Below are 27008 nucleotides of genomic sequence, written 5' to 3'. Positions count from 1 at the left end.
GCTGCAGTTAAGGTTTAAACAATCTTGCGCTACAAAGGCAACGACTGACGCCTTTGAATTACATTCCAAAAAGCGGCCGTTATCAGCCGTGAGACTCGAGAACTGTGTGGTGCACAGGTGACGCTCATTAGCATTTGTGCCACCCGCCTCGCTCCATTTGCACGGCTCTTGGCCCCGCTCTGCTTGCCACACCCCCATTGACCCTCAAAGAGGGAAAAAAATGTTGGTCAGGTTCCCAAAATGGTTCTCCAGCAGCTAGGTGAACTCCTCCATGATGCCTGACGGTGGGTCTGGAAAGCCCTTGGTGGACGGCCCTCTAACGTCGACGCCTGGTGGATGGCGACAGCTCCTCAGGTTTCGTCAGCCGGCGAGAACGTCCCTTGTTCCCTGCTTCTGCAGAAGACTCCAGCAAATCACTCCAGTCCGCCACCTCTATCCGAAATTACTCCCAGTGGCAAGGGCTCTTGTTCCTCCTTCCTCCCGGGTTTCGATACCAGTGTAGCAATGTTATAGTTCAGGGAATAAGGAGACAGGAACCGGCGAACATGCAACATAAAACCTTAATTATAAAATAAACAACAAAATTAAAGTAAAGTCTCACCTCACGTACGGCTGCCGCATAAACTAGCACACAACATAAAGTCCAGTTCTAGTCCTCTCTCCTATTGCACTGTCATTACTCATTCTTTTATACAACCACCCAGCCACGCCCTTCCATGAGTTTGTTTTGTCTCTATAGCCTCGTTTCCACCAAAATTACCCGAAACAATTTGTACCAGGAACTTTTTTTACAGGAGCTTTTTCCCCCCAGACCTGCTACTGTCTGCGTTTCCACTACAGTCTAAAGTACCGTAAAGATTAGGCACATTAGTTTGGTGATGTAGGACTGTGCGTGACTGCTCCTCCCAGTCAGCGATGGACAGTAATCATTTTTGCGCGACACTGTCTGCAAGTATAACAAGTATGGAGGAGATTCAAGCTTTGCTGCTTTTGCTGGTTATATATTGGTTTACTAAAGAGGCAATTAACAAATCGGCGGAAAAGAGCACTGATACTAAAGCCTATTCGGAAAGCTTGTAAAACTTGATTTAAAATTGCAAGGTACAGTATGTTATTATCAGCGATTACACAGAACAAACCTCGCAAAAGACTTCTAAAAATGCCGGTTAAAATAAAATACTGCGTCCCACCCTCGAAAGTTCCTGAACTTTGAAAAAGTACTACCTCGCGAGCAGGGCCATTTTGGAGGGGGCAATATTTCCCCGGAACTTCATTTAGATCCTAGTTTCTGCGTTCAAAACACACAGAGTACTTACTGAGCCCCGCACATGACATGCAAGAAAGAAAAGGTAAATAGTGCGCACGATTTACTATTTCGTTCCCTCGATTTATAAATCATGTGAATTTTTACTAATTCGTTCCCTCGATTTATAGATTGTGCGCACGATTTAGCAAATTGAGGGAATTAATAAGTAAAACGTGCGCACTATTTATAAATTGAGGGAACGAAATAGTAAAAATTCGCATGATTTATAAATTGAGGGAACTAAATAGTAAATTGTGTGCATGATTTAGCCTACTAGTATTTTACTGCATGTCATGTGTTAGCATGTTAATGGCCATGTCAAATGGCCATTAATCTACTGGAAGACAACAATAACAGACCAACCTCGATGACCGTATACACAAAATAGACTCTTTTAACATTTAACAGAAGCGGAAGTCCCCATAGATAGCAACTTTTAAAAGCGGTGAATGAGAGACACATTATACATTAAATATATTGTTTGTGCCCCCATTTGCTCAAATAGCAAAAGCAAAAGAGATGGCAAAACTTTCAAAAACAGGGGTAAAATAGAGTGAGATTGATTATGGCATATTATTTTATAATATTATACAAAGTATCAATGTAATAAATGTACAATACATTTTTTTTAAACATGGAAATACAAAAAAAAGGTTGCAGGATTTACAGATTTAACTGAAACACTGTAGACAGCTTAATACTAGCAGAAATTTCAACTCATGTAAACAAGCCCTTTATCTTACTTATCTTAGTATTAAATATATATTTATACCTAGTGTCTTCCTCAAAAACTAATTTTAGGTACACTGCTTTGATAAAGCTGTGGAAAAAATAAAGTTAAGTCATTGTGAAGGCAGATATTCTATTACGTCTGACAGGATTTAAAAATGTTGTCTGGTCTAGTCAATGATCTTTGTCTCTGCAACAAACAGAGAGATCGAAGAACAAACTCAAGCAAAGCAGAAGTGAAGTGAAAGAGAGAGAGAGAGAGAGAAATACCAGACAGATAGATAAACATACTTCAAATGTCAAATCCAAATCAAAATGAGGTTCTATGTTTAGCCAGCAGATAGAGTGCTCAATTTAATCTCTGTTTGTGATACCGTATAAGGGAGCGTTGCGTTGTAGTGGTCAAGGTCTAGCTAATTAGCATGGCCCGTTAGACGTTTTTTGGGCAGTGCCCAAATGTTTGTTTGAGGGCCTTTAAAACCATTTTTAAAACCAAACTAAGGTTTTTCCTTTCATAATTCCTTAGACTCCAGAGATTCATTGAAATGAATAGTAATGCTAACGCTAATGGTTAGCTTTCTCCTGGTGTTAGACCTACTTGAGGTAAACTAAATACCAAACAAATACTAAGTATGTTCTTTACATTTCTTGGACTTAAAGTTGAGCATACATAATCAAACTAGCTTTCTATAATGAAAGTTCACAAATGTACTGAGATAAATTGCTAGTGCTACATTTTTATCCGTCCCTAATTTTCTCTACCTTTTCTTAATGTGTCGACATGTGTTTATCTAAGAGTGATTTATTGGACTGAGCAGCGCTATCAAGCATCTTGATCTGTGAAGCATGCGCTCTGTTGCGATTTCACCATAGAGTGCTTGGCATGACGCTGCACGCTCAAACGAGTGTGTGTATATCAAAAAAGTCCCATTAATTTGAGTTAAATTGGAGACGAAAGCAATGATAGATCACAGCTACCCTCAAACTACATGAAAAACGTCATTGTTTTTCTTTAATCGCTGTTGCTAGTTTGATTGACAGCTGCTTACAAAGTGATACTTCTTCCTGTAAAAAACATAGGCGTCAAGTTTTCTTTACGCACTTCTACAGACTGCCAAGTTTTACCTATACAACTCTAGACCTAGACAACTCAAATAGTTGTGCAAATATTACTCAAAAGGGTTTATCTTAGAGCTGGTTAAAGCCTTTATTGTCCTTCCTACAGCAAGTGTGTATTTTGTTAATGTGGACACTTGGCATTTGAAGGAACATAAATCACAGAAATGCGTATATAAGTGATTTACGGCTTAAACTGTGATCCATAATAACACAAATGTGAACTTTACATAAAAGCCACCATATATCTACGGCAATGTAAGCACGGTTGTCTGACGTTAAACCTTCAAATTAGGGTGGGGTTTACCCTAACCCCTAAAAAAAGTGTTGAAAGTTGTGACTTTGCTCTTTGTGCAAAATAAACCTGTTTGTTATGAATTTCTGAAAAGCATATCGCCATTTGTAAACATTTTACTGAGAGTGTGAAAATCGCCTCGGCTTGTCTTCTGCAGAGTTCGGGAGAATCTGGAGCTGTGGTTTGAAAGTGAAAACATGCACCACGGTTTCACACAGTGTGGTCAGATAAACACACATTCTCCTTTTTTATAGTTTTTAAAGGCTGTAATTCGTTGTAGTTTTAAGACGGCACATGTGGTGGGGTATAAAAGTGTGGTGCTCCTTAAAAGAAGATTGTCTTTGCATTCTTTTACATGTGTGATGAAATTTGTACAATATACTCATAATGAATTTGATGTAATATATGTATATGTATCACCTGTAGATGAACATGCACCAATCAGAATTAATACCAAAAGTCTTTTTAATAATTCAGGAGACAAATCAACAGGGCAACTACATATACATAGTATAACAAACGCACAGCTAACCAACCATGGATTAACTAAACGGGGAGTATAAATATCAAGTGAAGATAAGGACAGACAAGTGCAAATCATTCTTAACCATATCAACAAACGAAGATGTAATCAGTAACCAAAGAAAAACGAAATTAAACAGAGCAGGGAAACAGGAAGTAAGGAAAACAAAACCGAGTCCATAACATATGAGGACACATGTGTATAATGACATGAGCATGACACAGGTATTACAGGAGAGTGTGAAATATGAGGACATTACCCATGTCCCCACTTTTCAAAATGCTTATAAATCATACAGGATGAGGTTTTTTTAGAAAGTAAAAATGCTGTTTCCTGTGATGGGCAGCGTAAGGGGATAGAAAATACGGTTTGTACAGTATAAAAACCATTACGTCTATGGAATGTCCCCATGTCATAAAAACAAGCGTGTGTGCGTGTGTGTGTGTGTGTGTGTGTGTGTGTGTGTGTGTGTGTGTGTGTGTGTGTGTGTGTGTGTGTGTGTGTGTGTGTGTGTGTGTGTGTGTGTGTGTGTGTGTGTGTGTGTGTGTGTGCTGTATATGTATTCTTCAGTATGTTGAGTATAATTGTACATTTTAAAGTAAGGATAGTGATTTTTAATTTTAACGGGGTATTTCAGTGCTGGGAAGATGAATCTGTATTTAAACTGGGTCATTAATGTAGTAGAAATGTGAAATTTTTTGAATTTAGTGCGTTCTAGACTGAGAAAAGACAGAAAATGTATTTTTGTCTCATGGGGATGAAAGACAACAATTCCCAGAATGCTTCGCTGCCCTGTGAGGCCATTCCCAAAGCCACCGCTACTGAATCACTTTCCCACCACCACATTCATCTTCATAAAATCAGTTCAGTTAGAGAACAGGCACTACAATTAAAAACTGAACAATATATATTTAATATATTGTGATTTAGCCGCTGAGTGTGTGCACAAACGCAGTGGGAGTAAGATTACACTCATCGTGAATGAGCTGAGGTAAGAGTTATCTTGATGAGAGCTGATGTAAACACTTCCGCGCTCGCGGCAGTAGTTCTCAGCGCGTGTTCAGTCTGGCGCCTTTTCAGTTCATGCCTTTTGGAAGCTTAACTTTTAATAGGAATTAATTTGAGAAGTTAAAACACTTTGCTCCGCCGTCCACTCCGTTTACATGAATGCCTGGAGCTGCGAGCTGAGCTGTGAGTGAGAGCCCATCCCCCATGCGGGGATTGAAAACATGCGGAAATGGCTCCCTCTGCTGGCTGTAGTCTTTAGCTGTAGTCTTTAGCCTCTGGCCAAAAATTTTACTGAGGATGCAAACTGATGATATTTGCTAGGGGTGTAAAGATTCGTTTTAACAACGATTCGATTCGGTTGAAATAAAACAGTCACACTCATTTAAATTTTTGGCAAAAAAGTTACTGAATTGATTTCAAGTCACTGAATCGTTTCGGATCATATCGTTCTAAATGAACCAATATCGTCCTTAAATTTTTGAGTGAACTATGTAAACCAGTCAGACCACAACAACAAAAACCAAAACTCTTTTCGATCTTCTGCAGCAAATGCCAGACTTCATTGCCAGATCTGCTGGTCTTAATGGCAACAATTATTAACAGTTTTAATGTCTTTCTTTCCCTAACAAAAAGTCATTTGAGCAGAATCAGGAGGGTGGCACATCATAAACAGCAATTTAACTGGTTGCTGGTTTTGTTTGTAATTAAACAAAACTGCCTCTATGGTAACACAAGACTACATTTCCTTTCAGAAACTGCAAAGATTTTCCCCATGCTGTCCAAATGGCTGCTCATTGGGAGCCACTGTTGTAAACCTACCTTGTTTGGCAAACGACCGCCTGCCAAATGTTTCCTGGTAGACAAGCCTTGTGGTGTAAAAACGGCATTTTGCCAAATCAGCCAGGCGGAACGGAAAAGCCTTAAGGTTTGTTTAAACTCTCAATTAAACAAGGTGTCCTTATTATTAGTCAGCTTTGTAAATGCATGGGACAGCAGATCTGATTATAATTAAAAACTGCTGTAATTACAAAGACAGTTTACATCATGCCATAAAACTGCACGGTCTACACTATTTAAAGTTTCTGTAAATATAATAGTACCTATTACTTTAACTCTCACACTGGGGCCCAGAGGGGCACGGGTTGGTTAACACCAAGTTTATTTATATAAACCCATATATTCCTATTAGTTTGATTTTTCCTTATACACTCAAGTTGTTTTCAACCCAAGGGCTGGGTAAACATAGTGCAGAACATATGATGGGTTAATTTTACCCTGCAAATTGGGTTGTTTATTTAACCCAGCATAGGTGATACATTTTCACTATATTACTAGCTTTTTTTTCTTTTTCAACTTTATACATTAATTAATGTCTATAGATTAACTTAAATCCTCTTTTTAAAATACTCGAAACAACCACTGGTGTGCATGATAATTCCTTTCATTTTCGATCATATTTTACAGTATAGCATATTTTATATAGTTTTTTAATACATATTGCCAACACAAACCAGTGTTTTACCATAAACCTGAAGAGGTTGCAAAGGCCTGCGATAAATTACTCAACCCCTGGGTTGTTATGTCTGACCCATGATCTGGGTAACACAAAAGCTACCTACCCAAACACTGAGTTATTATGTCTGACCCAGGATCTGGGTTGCACAAAAACTACCCAAACGCTGGGTTATTATGTCTGACCCAGGATCTGGGTTGCACAAAAACTACCCAAACACTGGGTTGTTATGTCTGACCCAGGTTCTGGGTTACACAAAAAGTACCCAAACACTGGGTTGTTACGTCTGACCCAGGATCTGGGTCACACAAAAACTACCCAAACACTGGGTTGTTATGTCTGATCCAGGATCTGGGTTACACGAAAACTACCCAACCACTGGGTTGTTACGTCTGACCCAGGACCTTAATTACACAAAAACTACCAAAACACTGGTTTGTTACGTTTGACCCAGGATCTGGGTTACACAAAAACTGCCCAAACACTGGGTTGTTACGTCTGACCCAGGAGCTGAATTACACAAAAACTGCCCAAACACTGGGTCGTTACATCTGACCCAGGATCTGGGTTACACAAAACCTACCCAAACACTGTGTTGTTGTTACTTCTGACCCAGTATCTGGGTAGCACAAAAACTACCCAAACACCGGGTTGTTATGTCTGACGCAGGTTCTGGGTTACACAAAAAGTACCCAAACACTGGGTTGTCACGCCTGACCCAGGATCTGGGTTACACAAAACTACCCAACCACTGGGTTATTATGTCTGACCCAGGATCTGGGTTACACAAAAACTACCCAAACACTGGGTTGTCACGTCTGACCCAGGACCTAAATTACACAAAAACTACCCAAACACTGGGTTGTTACATCTGACCCAGGATCAGGGTTACACAATAACTGCCCAAACACTGGGTTGTTATGTCTGACCCAGGAGCTGAATTACACAAAAACTGCCCAAACATTGGGTTGTTATGTCTGACCCAGGATATGGGTTACACAAAAACTACCCAAACACTGGGTTGTCACGTTTGACCCAGGACCTGAATTACACAAAAACTACCCAAAAACTGGGTTGTTACCTCTGACCCAGGATCAGGGTTTCACAAAAACTACCGAAACACTGGGTTGTTACATCTGACCCAGGATCTGGGTTACACAAAAACAACCCAAACACTGGGTTTTAATGTCTGACCCAGGAGCTGAATTACACAAAAACTGCCCAAACACTGGGTTGTTACGTCTGACCCAGGATCTGGGTAACACAAAAACTACCCAAACACTGGGTTGTTACATCTGACCGAGGATCAGGGTTACACAAAAACTACCCAAACACTGGGTTGTTATGTCTGACCCAGGATCTGAATTACACAAAAACTGCCCAAACACTGGGTTGTTACCTCTGACCCAGGATCTGGGTTACACAAAAACTACCCAAACACTGGGTTGTTACATCTGACCCAGGATCTGGGTTACACAAAAACTACCCAAACACTGGGTTGTTATGTCTGACCCAGGAGCTGAATTACACAAAAACTGCCCAAACACTGGGTTGTCACGTCTGATCCAGGATCAGGGTTACACAAAAACTACCCAAACACTGGGTTGTTACATCTGACCGAGAATCAGGGTTACACAAAAACTACCCAAACACTGGGTTGTTATGTCTGACCCAGGATCTGAATTACACAAAAACTGCCCAAACACTGGGTTGTTACCTCTGACCCAGGATCTGGGTTACACAAAAACTACCCAAACACTGGGTTGTTACATCTGACCCAGGATCTGGGTTACACAAAAACTACCCAAACACTGGGTTGTTATGTCTGACCCAGGAGCTGAATTACACAAAAACTGCCCAAACACTGGGTTTTTACGTCTGATTCAGGATCTGGGTAACACAAAAACTACATAAACACTGGGTTGTCACGTCTGATCCAGGATCAGGGTTACACAAAAACTACCCAAACACTGGGTTGTTACATCTGACCGAGGATCAGGGTTACACAAAAACTACCCAAACACTGGGTTGTTATGTCTGACCCAGGATCTGAATTACACAAAAACTGCCCAAACACTGGGTTGTTACCTCTGACCCAGGATCTGGGTTACACAAAAACTACCCAAACACTGGGTTGTTACATCTGACCCAGGATCTGGGTTACACAAAAACTACCCAAACACTGGGTTGTTATGTCTGACCCAGGAGCTGAATTACACAAAAACTGCCCAAACACTGGGTTGTCACGTCTGATCCAGGATCAGGGTTACACAAAAACTACCCAAACACTGGGTTGTTATTTCTGACCCAGGACCTGAATAACACAAAAAAATACACAAACATTGGGTTGTTACGTCTGACCCAGGATCAGGGTTAAACAAATAACCCTGATAGGAGCATTTTGCTAATGATGACCCTGCGTTTATGTTTTAATGCTATCGCCGCTGTAAATATACCACACGTCTTTTCTCAGGGTTGGATTCATTGGTCCGGCTGTTTTATTTAAAGGTGACTCACAGGCGTGTGACCAATGCTTTTGTGATGTTGTCCAAGGGTGTGTGTTTGTGTATTTTTGTGAATGCCCATGAGTCTGTGTTTGTGTGTATATGTGTGTTTGCAGGGCAACCAAATCACAGCCTGAATGTCAATGTTAAACCTTGGGAGGAGAAACACCTTGAGAAGAAGGATAAATGTTTGAGGCGACGTCAGTTTCGAGGTTGCACAATAAGTTTTGCAGATCTGCATACTGTAGGAGATGTATTTAAAATGAGAATCTTCATAAAAGCACAAATTAAATCGCCATGTTAAATCAAGGTTTACCAAAACAATACTCTGTTTACACTGTGACTAAAGGTCTACTAAAGTCACACCAAGGACCAGTTATATCACAACTTTTCATTTGGTCTTAGTACACGATATAACTACAGAAGAGCCAAGTTTTAAATAGGAAAAATATCGAAACACTTTAGTCATTTTTTAGCAAAATGCTAACGGTCTAATCACATTCAATGATCTATGCTAAGCTATGCTAAAAGTGCTACTGCAAGACTCGGAGATCGGCTGAATGGATTTGAAAAAGGTAAAACTCGACTGTTTAACTCTAGGAGAGTTGGAAAATTAGCCTATTTTTTTTTTTAAAAAGGTGTTGTGTTCCTTTAAGAATGAGCAGAACATTTTGGGATTCTTTAAAGTACACCCTAAAAGACGTACTTGCTTATTTAATTACTAAATTGAGCATTTAGTATTTAATTTATTCAATAGGCTGTATTTATATTTATTCAGCATTTAACCATAAAAGTCACCTTCTGAATGTATATCGTTCATGAAAATCACACACCATCTAAAGATTTATCCTGGGTCTATTTCAGCCACTATTTTCCCTCTCACTGCATGACTGCATGCTGGACTTTCAAACACCATGCTGACAAATCGTCACAGAGTAAACTGTGTACGGAGGTCCGATACGGCTCCTTATGGAACAGAAAACAGCTTTGTCATTTTGTGCGAACATGCATAGACCTCATAAACCTAATGAGCAGCACTGCCTGGAAACCTCCCACACGCGCTGGCAAAGAGCCGCCGTGCTGCTCCACTGTTTTCTAGAGGGAACATCGAGAAGGGGGCTAAATTAATATTTACACAATAGTGGCACACTGGGATTTAATTTCCATATTAGCTGGCAAAAACACTTGTGATTAATTCATACAACCTACTCGATTTCAGTAATGCGTGTCCATGCTGAGCTCGCCATCATGATTGCTAAGAGTAAAAGTGTTCAGTGAGGCTTTAGCATGTTGCCGGGTGATTTCTTGGTGTGGACAGTTGCTAATGTGTTGCTATGGGGTTTCTAGTGTTTTCTGTGAGGTGTGTTTGTTGCTATGGTGTTCTGGGTGGTTTGCAAGGGGGTTCAGGCATAAATATGTGTAGGGTCACTCATTCCTGCTATCCAGTAACATTTTGGCTTCTTAAAGGTCCCATTCTTTGCGATTCCATCTTTCAAACTTTAGTTAGTGTGTAATGTTGCTGTTAGAGCATAAATAATACCTGTAAAATTATAAACCTCAAAGTTCAATGCCAAGCGAGATATTTTATTTAACAGATGTTCCCTTTCAAAGCCTACAGCGAACGGTCGGTTTGGACTACAGCCCTGCACTTCCTGCTTTAATGACGCAACTAAAACCTTTGTTGATGAACCCTCCGCCCACAAGAACACGCAAATTCGGGGGCGTTGTCCTTTTGCTCTCGCAGGTCGAGAATAGGAAGCGTTGTTTTTGTAGAGTGTGTTTGTCGCCATGCCATTGAAATGCTGTTATTTTCATCCCGGAGTCAAATCACCTTTGTTTGGCCTTCCCACGGACGCTGTACGTAGAGATCAATGGCTACAGTTTATGGTTAACTCGTTTCCGGAAAATTATAATCACAATTTAAAACTATGTGCAGCACATTTTGCTGAGGACTGCTTCCTCAATCTCAATCAGTTTAATGGCGGATTCGCAGAAAGATTATTCATAAAAGATGACGCAGTTCCCTCTTTGTCTGGAGAAGGCGTTGTTTATGTAACGTTACCACAAGCGGTAAGTGTATTTTATTATTTAAGTCGGTCCGTTTAACAGTTTATGTAACTCATGACACAAAGTGCAACGCTGTTTAGCTTTGTTAACTAACGTTAGATGGTAATTGAAACTAATCCGAAAAACTTAGCATATAAAAGTGTAGTAATTCATTCAGACACCATCGATTGTTGGTGTTTTAATGACCAGTTTAATCTACTGAATAGACAGCTCACCATTCTGAAACATCCAGCAAAAGTCTTTCCTGAGCAGGTTGTAATCGATCCTCTTCGATATTCTCCGGGTCTGATTCCGGCTCAAATTGATAAGGCAATATAGACATTTTTGCAATAACATTGACCGCACGTATCTCCCTATCTCCCCGTTATGATAAGAGGCGGGACCTTTCCGAACAAAGTGCGCTAAGCTGCTGTCCAATCACAGCGCGGGAAGCGCTGGCCTAAACAGAACTCGTTACGTATTTCTGAAGGAGGGACTTCATAGAACAAGGAAATCATCAGGCCGTTTTTAGGACAGAGGAAACAGTGGTATACAGATAAGTCAATTGTGTGAAAAATACTGGGTTTTTTTACACGCGAAACATGAACTCATGTTATATTGCACACTGTAAACATAATCAAAGCTTCGAAAACACGCGAAGAATGGGACCTTTAAATTTTGGATACACTTCTTTTTTCAAGTTTTTAGGATGCTACCAAAATAGTGACATGTTTAACTATAAAGAATGCATGTATGTCAAGCTCAGGTGCTCAAAAAATTATAATTATGGGTAGATTGTTCAGACACTGGCTGTGAAGGTATTCCACCATGTTAGGGACATATTTATCGCAACATGTTAAAAAGATAACTCACCAAAAAATTAACATTTGACGTTTACCTGCTTACCCCCAATTTAAGATGTAGGTGTGTTTGTTTCTTCAGTAGAACACAAATGAAGATTTTTAACTCCAACCGTTGCTCATATAATGCATGCCAATGAGGTGTATTTTTACGAGAGTAAAATGCGAATCCATATTAAACCCTGTGGCTCGTGGCGACACATTGATGTCTTAAGACACGAAACGATCGGTTTCTGTGAGAAACCGAATAGTATTTATGTTGTAATGTAATGTCGCTGGGGAATACTAGACGAGATTTGTCTGATATGAGGTAAAAAATAACAAAAACTGTTCATTTTCTCACAGAAACCGATCGTTTCGTGTCTTATTAAGACATCAGTGTGGATGCCCTGGGGGTAAGCAGATAAACATAAAATTTTCATTTTTGGGTGAAATGTTGCCTTACATTTCACAGGTGAGAAGGAGTTGGTTTGTATTTTTATATTAACTCAATATTACAGGTTTTTACTAATGTTTTTACTTTTTCTATGGTAATGTTTAATGTCTTGTTAGCTGACGCCGTTTTTTTGTTGTATTCAGTGCCGTTTCTTGGCATAGGCAAACTAGGCAGTCGCCTAGGGCGCCAACAGCTGGGGGGCGCCAGTGAGCCCCCGCCCTAAACAAGATTTTTTAGTTATTTCATATATATTTTATTATTAATATTTCGTACTTTTGCTATTTCGAGGCATTATGATTAGTTGCGATTATTGGAGTGAAGTCGCCATGGTGGCGCTGCTGTAATGAGATGAGATCATGTAGAGGGTGGCAGGGAACATCGTCATCCGTGCTTTGGTTTCATCATCATGAAGAGGTCAAAGCCATCAGGGGCTCAGTATCGTAAAAAGAAAAAAGAGGAAATAGAAAAAAGAAAGCGAAATATACAGGTATGTTAGCCTACTTATTGGTTACTTGTTCTCTACTAAGCTGGTCGCTCTATCATGGTAAATGGACTCATACTCATTTATTACAGCTGCAGAACATTATAGCAGTTCATTTAAATAAATAAAAAACATTACATCAGAGATAGCTATTTAGTGTAAATTGGTCAAGTAATACTGTCATAACCATGGGTGTCACTAGGCCCTTTTTTATGAACTTATCGCTCAGCCAACTTGCTCTTGAACATTCATGGACCGGGTTTGACTGTTCCAATATGGCGGACATACTCTCTTGAGTAGATACTTATTTTGAATAAGTTATTACTTTAGGACAGCTAGTCATAGTACTTGTGTGAATAGAGTGTGTAGTATGAATGTAATCTGGATGTGATACATTCGCCATGTTGCCATTATCATGTGACCAGTAGTTGCGGCGCTTCAATGCCTTTCACAAATCCTCTCCCTTGGCCTCTTGGGAGAGTAATGAGTCCATTGTATACACACTCAGGGTATTTTTACCTATGAGTACTGCGAATTCTGACTTACTTCTTATGTCACATACTGTTTTTCACCTACTATATGGTAGGGAAGTACGCAATTTCATATATATATATATATATATATATATATATATATATATATATATATATATATATATATATATATATATGATTTTAGGTGTAGATGTTTGCTTATGTGTTGCTATGCAGTTTCTGTGGTGTTCTAATGTCCGGTACACATCCCAGGCGAAAGATGACCAATCGTGGTGATATTTTTTGTTGCCGTGACTCCTAAACGGTAGTCCACCGTCATACAGTGAGACAGGTTCAAAGACGGTCATTGTCATGTGACCAAAGATATTCTGACAGTCAGACATTTAGCATGATAATCTCACCGTGTGTTTGCTGCCTCAGCCTGCGTCTACTGACTAGCCAATAAAACTGCAAAATTAAATTAAATTAGCTAAATTAAATTTGATCAACGCGGCATGGCGCTAAACCTACTTACCTCACGGTCCATTTGCAAAAATGGCGAGTCTCTTCTTTCCCAGCCATGAGTATACATATTCTACTCATTTGTGTCCTCCTTTTTTTCAGCGCACATAAAAAAAACCCACTAGTGCATGCGGGTGTGTTTCATTCTTCTATACTAACCTGTGTCGTAGTCTACGATCCAATAGGTGTCATAGCCTATATGTTGGCTAAGGTATTTTTGGTGGTTTCTAGGTTTGCCAGTGTGTTCATAGAGGCTATTAGCATGTTGCTAGCCTATGTTTGCTAAAGTGTTTTAGGTGGTTTCTAGGTTTGCCAGTGTGTTCAGAGAGGCTTTTAGCATGTTGTCCTCCAGGTTGCATGGTTTTCAGAGTGTTGCTATTTGGTTGCTGAAGTATTCTATTAAGTTTCTAATGTGTTCTGAGAGGGTATTAAGCATGTTGCAATTTGGTTGCTAAGTGGTGCTATGCTAAGGTGTTCTAAGAGATTTTTATTATATTGCTATGTGGTTGCTAAGGTGTTATGGGTGGTTGCTAGGTGGTTTCCTAGAAGTTCTTTGATATATCTGGTTCCTAGATATGGCTTGGATCCCTCCTCAATGCCAGGAAATTTCACCTGTTTTATTGTTCACCAGACTTAAGTCTGGTTGATTGTAAAAGTTACAGCATATTACACTCTCTAATAACAAGCAAAAATATTAATAGTTTTGTTTGTTTTTTTTGAGAGAGAGAGAGAGAGAGAGAGAGAGAGAGAGAGAGAGAGAGAGAGAGAGAGAGAGAGAGAGAGAGAGAGAGAGAGAGAGAGAGAGAGAGAGAGTTATGGCTGTAAAGCTTCAGGCATTGATTGCAAGGGCATTGTTTTACTGTTATATTCTTTGACTTTGAAAATATGCCAATTCATGAATTGAACTCTGTCTCTCTCTTTGTCCGATTAGATACAGTAACTGTCTGTATGCTTTTCCTGTTTTTGGGTTGTATAAACGTTGGCCTAAAAGACAATACCTGAGGTGAAGATATAGAAACCTGACTAGTAGAGCGTGACTGTAGACACCATTATTGACATGTCCACAAAACACACACACACACACACACACACACACACACACACACACACACACACACACACACACACACACACACACACACACACACACACACACACACACACACACACACACATAATGAGCAAGCTATTAGAAAGCAGGGAAATCAAATGTGGGGAAAGCAGGCCTGAGGCACATCCTCTCAGCTTACCTAAACTGACAAATTATAGCTGTGTTCATTGAACTTTACAGATGTAGCTTATAAACCTGGACCTATGAGGTCTAATTGAACATGTTCAGCCTATTTAAAGATTTTTGGCGATGTGAATTGAGCTTTGATTTGTAGCTCATCCTCCACGTTATTGCTACGAACTGATGTGTGCTAATGCAAATCACTCTGTTAAAGAGAGATGTTTTACTACTTTTCTAAGGGATTGGATTACAGCACATTACATAGCAACACCCTGGCAACCAATGGAACATCCTACACTGTAAAAAATAAATAAATAAAAATCCATGAAATAGCAGAAAATGGTACTGGCGGCTTATTACCAGGAAATTATCCTTTAACCCTAAAACACAACACAATGAAGTCCAAAATTCAAAATACAGGTAAAATATTTGTTTAAAAAATAAAATAAAAATCATATAAATTAATAAATAGTGCCTTATTTTTATGGAAATTTTTTAGAGGGTAGATGAGTTGTGGTGAGGTAAGAACCACACACATTTTCTACAGAACATGTAAAAATGATTATTATTACCATAAATAAATAAATAAAAATAAAAATATAAACAAATTCTATCAAAAATAATTGTGGCTTTTAACTAACTATAACCACAGTGCCTCAATGAACTCTTCATCACTAGTTATGTAGTTGTTAAGTTTAATATGTGCTTTATAAGTACTAATAAACAGCCAATTCACTAGTAATACACTAATAAGCAACTAGTTAATAGTGAGAATTGGAACTACCAGAAATTATATTACATATTAGAAATAATTAAAGATATTATTACTTAGTTATATGAAATGTATTTGTATATATGTGTATATACGTATTTATTTGTGTTATTATTAATAATAATAATAAAAACAATAAAAGTATTACTTGTTTATACAAAATATTATTACTTATACTGATATAATAATGTATTTATAAATTATTAATAATTATTTATAATAATAGTAATACAATTAAATTAACCATGATTTTGGAAACAATTTACTTTTTTTTTTTTTTTTGGCGTACTATCTTATTTTATTTTTATTTATTTTTACTGATTTGAAGGCAAAAATATGAACTTGTCCCAAATTACTGATAATTTTATTTTCTAAAGTTTATGTACAGTACAATATATGACTATTAACTTGGATCATAATCTTGTCATGTGAGGAATGAGGAAAGCTTTCCACAAACACAGTCACTCACATGTAATTCCTGTCCTATGCAGTGAAACAACAGATTTATACTTTTCTAAATAGTGCATGACTTATTTCAAAAACATATTAAATCTTTGAACGTCATTGCATTCGATAACAAAATCTGCAAACAAAAAATCCTTTTCCCAGAACTAACTTTTCTCCTCTGAGCCATTTTTGTAATTTGCTTGTAATCAACTGGTCCCAAGGTGATTTTAGGGGATGTATGAACTATGAAGTCAGTTCCCCTAGAGTTCACACAGGTGTAGTTCATCACATGAGCTGTGGACATGATCCAGACCATTTCACAATCAATACTGGTTGTCTTTACTTTGAACAGTATATCTATATTTGTATCATAATAAACCACTTTTAAGTAACCTTTTATTATATATTTAGTTTGAAAGGTGCTCTATCTTTTTAAAAAAATGCCACGGGTTTATACTGTGTTGTGTAATGCTATGACATTCAGATTATTTAGGTGTGGCAAAGTGTGCAAATACTTACAGGCCAATAACAACAGTAACTACAATAACTATGGACAATAAACACATATGAAAAGCATGTAAAACAGCTCAAAACGATTTTAGTGCTTACATTAAATGACCACTATTATGTTAATAATACACCACTATTATTTCATACTTTTATTTTTTCAGAATTTTGTATTTCATAATGCACAATTTCTTTCTGAAACTCTGAATAACAACTCAATATACCTTGCACTAAACAACTGTACCATAGTGCAGCCGAATGAGGGTGCAGTGCTGCTTGTTTCTCCGGTCCACCTTAAGAGCTCTTCTGTATTTATGATTTCCTGAAGATTTTTCCAACCAACCACATAGCGTCCAGGGTACCTGCCTAGCGCCCTCGCGCTTCTGATTGGTCGGCGCTCAGAACTCGCAGCCAGTCAGCTGCCTACAAGGGCTGTTTGGAGCCACTAGAGAATGACAGGTTGAAAAAAACAAAAAAAGGAAGAAGGAAAATTTGTTCAGCTCACGCCATTGCCACTCGCCGTAGAGGATGAAAACTTTCAGAAACTTTTCGCGTTCATTTTAACCTGCTACTGGTATAAAGAACGGACGCTGACTGGAATTACATCTGGACTGGAAATATTCGCCTCTGGTTTGTGTTCTTATGAGAGGATTTACCAGGATAACTCACACTTTCATCGACATTTAAAGGAAACTGAGGGGATTTTACATGCCAGTCATATTTTAAACACTTCTCAGAGACACCAGACAACCATGTCGGGGGGTATCGGTATCTATGCGGCCAAGAAACGGAAGAAGCCCGTTCAGAAAATGTAAGTTTTTGTGGGGAATCTCATGTTCAAGTTCACGTCGCGCTCGCGTCGCGTGCACCAAGGTTAATGATACAACGTAACAAAAATTCGAACGGCGGTGTAATATGTAATTCACTGTAACATTTTGAAAATAGAATGGAGCTCGTTCCATTCAACAAACTTTAAAGTTTACTAAGCTAATTATATAAATGCATATTAAATATTAAACACTGTTGCGTTTCACATCAAGGTGCATATATATATATATATATATATATATATATATATATATATATATATATATATATATATATATATATATATATATATAAAATTTAAATTAACGTTTTGGTCTGCAAAGTGACATTTTTCATCTCCCAAAGGAGACGTTCAACTTTTTAATGAATTTCAGGGCAGTTTCATTTACTGTAAAAAATAATATTATTCAAGACTAAAGTTCTGCTTAGTAAAAGCAGTGTGGTGTCAAACGCAAAAAGTTTTCTGCCACTTTGATTTGAATTTAAGTCACTCGCGTTATACAATTGAGCAGAAATGGCAATTATTGCGAAAAGTTGCGAAGGCTATAGGCACGAGGTTGTTGTATAATGATGAAAACATCTATTGCATCGAAAACAAACTAAGGTCTGAAATTGACCCAGTTCTGTATGCGTCAGGACACCTTAAAATCCCGGCCTGGTGTGTATAGTTCTGGGTCTGGCATGGAAATAGTACTCTTGTATTAATCATAATCAAGTTGAGAGTTGGCGGCGCTCTCACGCGATGCTTACACGAGGGAGGGGTGAGCCGGGGGGAGTATGTTATTGTAATCTGATATAGGCTTTTTTCACATCATGAGAACACAGGGTTTTTTTTTTTTACTTTTTGCTTTTTCTTCGCTCGCTCCCCCTCCTCAATTAACATATTTTTAAGTCACGCAAACTCTTACGCAACTGTGGTGGAACTGGCTGAAAATCCCAAAGCACGCCTTTGAGCTGTTGTAGAAGCCTGCAGATGCTCCAAATTCGTCATTTTGCAGATCGTTTGGTCGAACAAAAAAATGTAATGGGTCGACAACGACTTTAAGGGTTCAGGAATATGCTCAATGCATCTGATTTAGTTTTGTGCATAACTTTTTTCACTGCAATTTGGGTCTATTTGTACCACTTCTTGGACAATAACCTTGCCTTTTCTTTATCTAGAGCTTTCTCACTTTACAAGCACAGTGTTCATGTTACACATATTATATGCAAACATAATGGATTACAACAGTATGGTTTCTAACAAAATGTGTTTACAAGTATTTCAACAAGTGTTTCATGTTAAAAGTATAGCTCACCAAACAATGTAAATTACCCCATCATTTACTCACCCTCAAGGTGTATATGACATTGTTCTTCAGACGAATACAATCAGTTATATTTAAAAGTGTCCTGGCTAATCAAAGTATTACAATGGCAGTGAACAGCAGTCCAAATTTGAAGCCCAAAAAAAGTGCATCCATCCATTATAAAAGTACTCCATAGGGCTCGGGGGTTAATAAAGGCCTTCTGAATCGAATCGATGGGCTTTTGTAAGACAAATATCCATATTTAACACATTACAATGTAAAATATGTAGCTTCCAGCAGACTGCCTTCTGTATTCAATTTACGGAAAAAGCGTAAATGCAGAGACAATGGTGTCGGTGTTGCTTAAGCGTTTTGACCTGCGAAAAAGTGAAATCAAGCATGCTTTTACATACTGGTTGTAACCAACATGATTTTTTTAAATAGCCAATGCCAGTATTTAGACAGAAGGCTAAAAAGTATATTTTGAGCTAAAAACAAAATCAGTATCAGTACAAGTAAGCATATGCTATTATTAAAGCAGTTGCACATTTTGTACATTTGTGTCATCACAACAACGTTTAATATTTTTTATTATTAAAATATCTATATTGCATTTAATTAATAACAATAATATGCTTATTATTATGTCAAAATACAACAATTCAAAATAATTCTGCATATCAATTTCCATTCAGATGAGGTCAGAGAGGCTCTTTAAGGTAACAACCGCACAATTTTACAGTATACTGAAGCTATTCTGTAACATGAACACTAATGTAAAGTGTGACTATTTGTTTCTCAGCTGTTTTGTTATTAGTTTAAATTCACATTTCTGATCTCTATCACTTAAGTTCATGGAGAGGAGGGATATGTGTGAGAATTTATGCTTGTTGATGTGCACCCAGTGTGTCTGACCTGCAAAGACACTCATTAGAATGCAGTGGCCCAGAGCCCCATACCTGTTGACAGCACCGTCAAGCCCACCCACCGGGTTATGTGTTTATCACGCCCGTCTTTGGCACAGGGGATGGACGACCTTTGCATGGTATGTCCACACTTCAGAATAGCTGCTTACTGGAGCTCGAACCGCAGTGTGTGTTTTAGCGTGCTGATAGACGTTAAAACGAGCCAGTAGGGTGGCGGGGCGCTGGAGCGACCAAAGACTGCATCTGACACAAAGAAGGCATTGAGAGGGAGTGTAACCAGACTCCTAGATTCACACCGCCATTGCTGGAAGTTGGAATGCTGTAGAACAGTAGAACCTCTCTCTCTCTTTCTCTCTCCCAGAAGAACCTTGTCAAGATTTCCTCACTTCTAATCTATGCAAAAACAAAAACATAGGCGCAAGTAATGAACCGGCTAACCTCACCCTCCTGCTGAAAACTCGCAGTTGGAACCTCAGCTGGAAGTTTTCAGCATCTCACGGCAGGTTGAGAAAGACGGCATTGCAATGAAATTGTTAGGAAAAGTTTACTGAATAAAATAATTTCTTAAAAGAAAAAATATTACAGACCCCCACATTTTTAATCGTAGTGTACTTTTAAAAAAAAAATTACTAACTGTTGATTTCGTTTTTTTATACTTAGTCTAATACTAATCTCAGCCTCAGACGTCACACCCTCGGACTATTGGCTGAGCATCGGATGCATATGACACTTTTCTGGAAACAATTGAGTTCGAAGTCGTCATCTGATTGGTTGAATTCTGCAGGATGTGTGCGAAGAATGCGAAGAAGAAGCATAAACTACCGCTAGCATACATAATCTGATGCATATGTAAAATAACGCGATCATCAACATTAAACTGTATATAAATTAAAACTGCCTAATGTTACTACATAATGTTACTGAATGAAATGTGGACCCAGGATGAGCTATAGGACTATGCAAGCATTAGGGGTGTTGATGAACTCATCCTACTCCATTTATGTTTTAGTCTTTGACAAAAATTGAATGTAGTCTTTCTCAGCTTTTTGCTAAAATTTTTGCTTTTTATTAAATGTACCCACATTCAAGCGTTGCTTTTTTTTTTTTTTTTTTTTTTAAAGGAATGCATGAAGCAACAAAAAAAAGTGTTTTTAAAATGTTTAGATATTTATAACAAAATATTCTGGGGTCCATGAAATTTTTGTAAAAATGATCAGAAAAGGCTGGCTTTTTTTTTTTTTTTTAAATGCTGACGGGGAAAAGGTTAACATCAAAAACTTAAGTGCAAGTAATGATGTGGCTAACCTCACCCTACTTCACCCTGCTTCTCGCGGCATATTGTGGCATTAAAAATTAATGCAGTACTGGCATGATCTAGCATCTAACCTTCAAAATGCAAGGTGGTTTAATAAGCAGATGGACCAACCTGAATATTTGGTCTTAAAAATAAAGGTTCTTTATTGACATTTGAAGAATGTTTCACCTTTTTTGCCCATAGGATTAAAATCATTGGGGTCCAAAACAATATTACACCCCACTGATTTTCTTGGCATGGACAAAAATCTTCTTTTTCTGTCGTTGCATGGCAAGAAACAATGAGATAATTTTGAGAAGAAAAAAATGTTAAATAGAAGAAAGATATTTGAGTGAGTAAACGGTGATAGAATGCGATTTTTTTTTTTTTTTTTGTAGAATTATCCCATTAAGGTAAGTTTTATTTATCCAAATAGTTGAAATAATTGACTTGAGCACAACCGGTTTCAAAAATTGGCCTAAACTGTGGAGTCATTAGGGCCACAATGGGCCACAATGTTCACAAACTAGATCATCATTTAAAAAATAATTTTGGAAATAAAGATCAGCTGGTTTGTAAATTGCTCACATGATGGTCCCACCTCCAGTCCTGATGTAAGGCAGTTATTTTTGACATTTTTTACTTTTTAAGTAAAAAGGCAGTTTGACAAGTGAAAAAAGTGCTTTAGAAAAGGCATGTTTACTGCACTGAGAGGAGATGGGTATTTCTGGCTCAGGAGCTCGGGTACACTGAAACTGGGCTTTGATGTACACTGAAAGAAATTTGGGTCAGCACCAGTGCAGAAAGTCCCTCCCACACAGACTAGAGTTTCAGCCTGTCCATCACTTCAAATACCCACAAGTCTTGTCTCGAGGAAGGTATGAGGAAAGCAGACACTCAATACTGATGTATCTCCGCTTGGTCAGATAAAGTTTGCGACAGAACCTGAATTTGTGCCTATTGACCTTGGGGCTAGATGATAAGGATAAGACTATTTTAGAGTCTTTTCTTAACTAAGATTTCTGATATTTTCTCTTTTGATTGTGTTAAATGATAGATTATTTGCTACTGACGTTAGTTCCCTAGTTGACCATTCTACATTGATATCTAGATTAAAGTTATGGGTAGGGTTAAAAGGCACGGCCCTTAAATGGTTTCAGTCATATTTATCTGACAGAAAGTTTTTGTTTAGGTTAGGTAATCATTGCTCCTCATTTGCTAGTCTCACTTTTGGTCTCCTTTAGGGCTCAATTCTAGCGCCAACTTTTCTTTTTTTTTTTAGGCCTGCATGCTAATCACCAAAGCCAGTGAGATATTTGGCATGCTAAATATCTGGACCTGTCGCAATTCAAAATCTGCTGTGTGAAAAGTGTTTTGACGGAAAATTACATCGGTGATGACCTAACCAGCCAATGAGAGAGCAAGAAACAGGACAGCGGGAAGTTTGGGGAGGAGTTATAGAGCAGAATATCTATATTTAAATTGATTTAAATATTAATGTGCTTGAATGAGGTTAATTTGGGTAGCAAAAAAAAAAAAAAGATTATCTTTAAGCAAAGAAAAAAACAACATTTTGGAATCTGCTTTTAGCTCATTTAAATTATCGTCTAGAACTCGACAAACATATTTCCTATTTTTAAACTTCATTGTTGATTCGAATAGACTTACGCACCACTAAAGACTTTTAGGTTGAAATACAATACTGGGTGAGCTCAACCCATTAGCATGTTCAGCAACAAGTCCTACCCCCAAAAGTTGCTGAACTTTGAAAAAATACTACCTCGCGAACAGGGCCCCTTTGAGAGGGAAATACAGAGTACCACCCCAAAGCAGAGTCCTGCACGGGTACGATTTTATAAATCTGCACCTGCCTGTGCGTTAAACCGCATCCGACCCGTTTTCCGACATGGAGAACTAATTAAAATTCGCACCCGACCCACTTAAAATAGAACCGACACCCGACCTGCACCCGAAATAAAACATTATATAGGCCTACACATTTATTGCCAGGTCATACAAAAGTAATTACAGCACCGCACCACGTCTTTAACATTCGAACACATTATTTTCAATAAGTGCACGCACACCGGCGGGGGCATTCGGCGCCTCTCCGCGCGGACTCAGGAAGTTGTTCAAAATCCTGCCGCGCCTCAGAGCGCCAATGTACTGATTTCACCCTGTGCTACAAGATGCACACATCATGCAGCTCTTCTGTCAGAAGTGGCTTCAAAACTGAGTTTGTGCGTAGGCCTACCCTTGTCCGGTGTGCAACCCCCTCGAAGCCTTGTGTGATTTTTTGAAAGTGAGAGAATCCTGGGAGAGCGCGTCGGCAGCGCGAGCACAAATAACCTGATATTGTTTTGAAATTATTTTATTAACTTGAAATACAGGCAAGACATATTTTTGTAGATGTGTTCCTAAACGTTGGCACGTTTTAAACCCGTGTTTCCCCCTTGTCCGACCCGACCCGTATCTGACACAGTTGGATGTTTTTCACCCGTTTTAGCAAAATCGGCGGGGATGACTCTGTCCCAAAGTCCCTAGTTCCTGGGAAAAGTTTCTGCGGTGGAACTGTGGCTTAAGTTAAACACTGATAACTCTTGAGATATAGCTGTCCATGCATTTATTAGTTCTTATTTAGATGATTGCAACTCTTCATTTTGCGTAATGTGCCTCCAGCTGGTCCAGAATGCAACTGCCAGATTTCTGCAGAAAACCCATAAAAGCAATCACAACACTCCCATTCTAAGCACCGCCTATCCAATTTAGAATTTATTTTAAAATCAACAAGCTGAACTGCCGCTTCCTTGGAAGTTTGAGATTGAGCGATCTAAACTTCTTATAGTCCCTAACTTAAGACTGAAGCGCAGAGGGAGTAGAGCTTTCTTTGCGGCAGAGCCAAGGTTATTGAATAACCTGCCTTTAGAGATTGGATTGGCACCTTCTCTATTGACTTTGAAAACGTATCTTTTTAGCAGGTGTGCCTTTTATGTCATTATTTGGTTTTACTTCTGTTCAGTCTTGTGGCTGATTTTAAATTTGGTATATAAATAAAAGAACTTTAACTTGTATAAATGGTTACACTTTATTTTAAGGTGTCTGTGTTACAGTGTAATTATGCATTTAAGTTCTGAGTAATAATAATTGACTAAATGTACTTACTATAGGGTTAGGATGAGGGTTTGGTTCAAGGTTAGTTGCATGCAATTATAATTTATAGTTATTACAGTTACTACATGTAACGTGTAATAAGAATGCTAAAATGAAGTGTTACCAAATATATATATATATATATATGTACATTTTATCATTTATTAGTTCCGTTTTTTTTTCCACAACTTGAGTTTTTGATCCAAACCAGATGTGGTTAAGCTTCAGCTGAGGTTATCGGGTGGAAAACAACCACTGTTGGCTGCATTCGCCCTTTTCTTGCAGATCTCAAATTTGTTTTCATGCAAAAAGGACTTTGGTAAGGGAATGGGTATGAGATTGCATTAGAAAAATTGCCATCAGAGGTTTGGACACTCATGAATGAATTCGTTTTTTTATGATCTCAGAAACATAATCTATTCATGTAATGTATTATTTTTATTTGTTAGTGTTTTATTCAGTTTTTGGCTTCTACATAATTCTTATGCTAAATTTGTGGTATTTACTATTCTAATATGTGTAAAATACATTAATGGTCATGATAAAGAACGAGAAGTTAGTCCAAACTACAAGGACCGGGGGGGGGTTGCAGGAATGCACCATGGGATTTGTAGTAAAATATTTCTCAAGATAGTTTGCCAAATGCTTTCAGATTGTTACTTCATGGTGTCCTCAGTAAACCCTTTGAGTGAATGCAGTGCATGGAAATGTTGTGCAACAATGACTGCAAACTTTCTGAAACCGTCTTTCCGGATCTTGAGTTTTCAAGACGGTAGCCAATTCTCAAAGGAAAGAGAGGGAAGAGAAAGAATTAGTTGTATGCATAGAGAACAGGCAAACGAAATACACAGAGAAATGTGCATTATAAGAAAACAAGCACAAAGAGATGAGTCTTCAGATGGTCCTCCGTGTATTGCAGGCAGCATGAGAAACCCTGTTGCATGTTGGGACCTGCTAGAGGAAAACAGTCATGATGTCATACCTCATGTGATTGGCCCGAAACACTTGTATACGAGAGGATAGAAGGAAGAATGAGAGATTTCAGATGTTCCCTCTTGAGTGATGTCTTCAATATAAAAAGAATTCCTTGCCAACCTCAACGGCCACAGAAAATGTTGGGAGGTCCAGACGATCAGAACTCCAATCACTGGATCAGATGTAATTCAGGAGGAATGTTGAAGCTCTATTTCCCGCGTTAGGAGTTTCCAAACAAATAATCATGGACAATAGACCAATAACAGTACCATGACCACCATGTCGGTAATTGCAAACAATGTGGAGGTGAAAACAGTTAAAAGGTTTTAGTAGGAAGTTACGGTTAGTTGGTCTATTGGTACTGATAGTTTAGCTTTAAAATATTTTTTTTACCATCAAGACAACCCACAAAGACCTCTATGACCTTGCTTTATTGTTTTCATGTGTTTTAATTGTGTTACATTTTTAAAAACTGTCCTGGAGAGGTTTTCACTTACCTTTTTATTAATATTATTATATGTTTTTTATTAACTTTCATATAGGAATCTTTTTCAAACTTCTACGTCTTTTACAGGGCACTTGCACCAAACGTGCATGCCTATAGACTAAACGCGTAATGCATGCATGAATGCCGTCACCATTTTCACAGATTCCGTTTTTTGTACTTTACACGGAAACGATAACGGTATTTTTTTTTTAAACATGCACTTTGAAACCTATTTTGTTGTTCAAATGAACATCCAAAGGCATAAAAAGTTTAGTGTTGTGTTAACGGCCCCTGAATTGGCATTAGCATGAATGCTGTATGATAGGACAAGTGAACTAGTCAGGGACCAACTGGCACATCCATTTGGTGTTTTGTAGTTTTAGATAGGACTGAAGGATGAAGTTCAATTTTGAAATCATTTGAGTACATTTTGACTGTAAATCGTGTGACACATCTAGCTCAGAGATCACTGATAAAGGCTGTTCTAAAGAACAGAATCTCCTGAGAAATGAAATAGTAGGTGAATCAATGCGGCTTCAACAATGAGGAGCCCCTCCATGTCATTCTAGAGAGCTGGAGCGCAGGGCTGAAGGGGAAGGAATGGGCTGAACGCGCTCTTTTGTCCCCACAGGCTCTTTTTTCAGAGGTTAGTTTTACTTTCTTTCTGGGAAAACATAATTAGGGTCCGGCTCGGATGGCTAGAGTTACTGCTCCTAGTCTTCTGGCCTGGCAGGCAATGAAAAGGCTGTATGAGGTTGAGTTACAGACATAGTTTTGATGGCCATGATTCCAGTAAGAGTCCTCAAGCTTAGATAATGGGTTTTATAACTAGTTGATATAGTACGAATCGATAAAACTGTTTTTACATTTCTGTATTTTACAAAAATACTTCTTTTGTTAAACATTTTGTATGTTACCAGCCAGTGTTCAAAAGGAGTCAATGTCAGGCATTGTTCAGATATTGAAATAATGCAAAAAGACTAGCGTCTTTGTTTTAGTTTAGTATCAACTTGGTATCAAATTACTGAGGTTGAATATCTACGAAATTTTCACAAATAGTATCACATGGTCTCAAAGCTCTTGAGAATGCCTGAAACCCTATTTATACATATTTATAGGTTGCTTTGTAACAAAACATATGATAAGCCAGTTTTGAATGTTTATCCTTTGTGTATTATATACAGACACTCATTCTTTGTAGCCTTTTGTCTTCCTGAATTCTTCCTTTTGGACATTTTCCAATCATTAAGGTCACCAGCATTCTATGTTAACGACTAGATACCATAAGAA

General features: G+C 38.3%; 1 protein-coding gene across 1 annotated transcript in view; it reads left to right on the top strand.

The window, feature by feature from the left end:
• The first annotated feature begins 17239 nt into the window (after window positions 1-17239).
• Window positions 17240-27008, top strand: part of ahr2 (aryl hydrocarbon receptor 2) — a 66359-nt gene continuing 56590 nt past the window's right edge. The window contains exon 1 of the mRNA XM_067415732.1: window positions 17240-17580. Coding sequence (XP_067271833.1) covers window positions 17522-17580 — 59 coding nt within the window. The 5' untranslated portion in view covers window positions 17240-17521. The remainder of the gene's footprint in view (window positions 17581-27008) is intronic.

Source organism: Pseudorasbora parva, chromosome 14 (assembly GCF_024679245.1).
Source record: "Pseudorasbora parva isolate DD20220531a chromosome 14, ASM2467924v1, whole genome shotgun sequence".
Taxonomy (NCBI): domain Eukaryota; kingdom Metazoa; phylum Chordata; class Actinopteri; order Cypriniformes; family Gobionidae; genus Pseudorasbora; species Pseudorasbora parva.
Note: the sequence above shows the minus strand (reverse complement) of the source record. Positions and strands in the feature narration are given on the sequence as shown.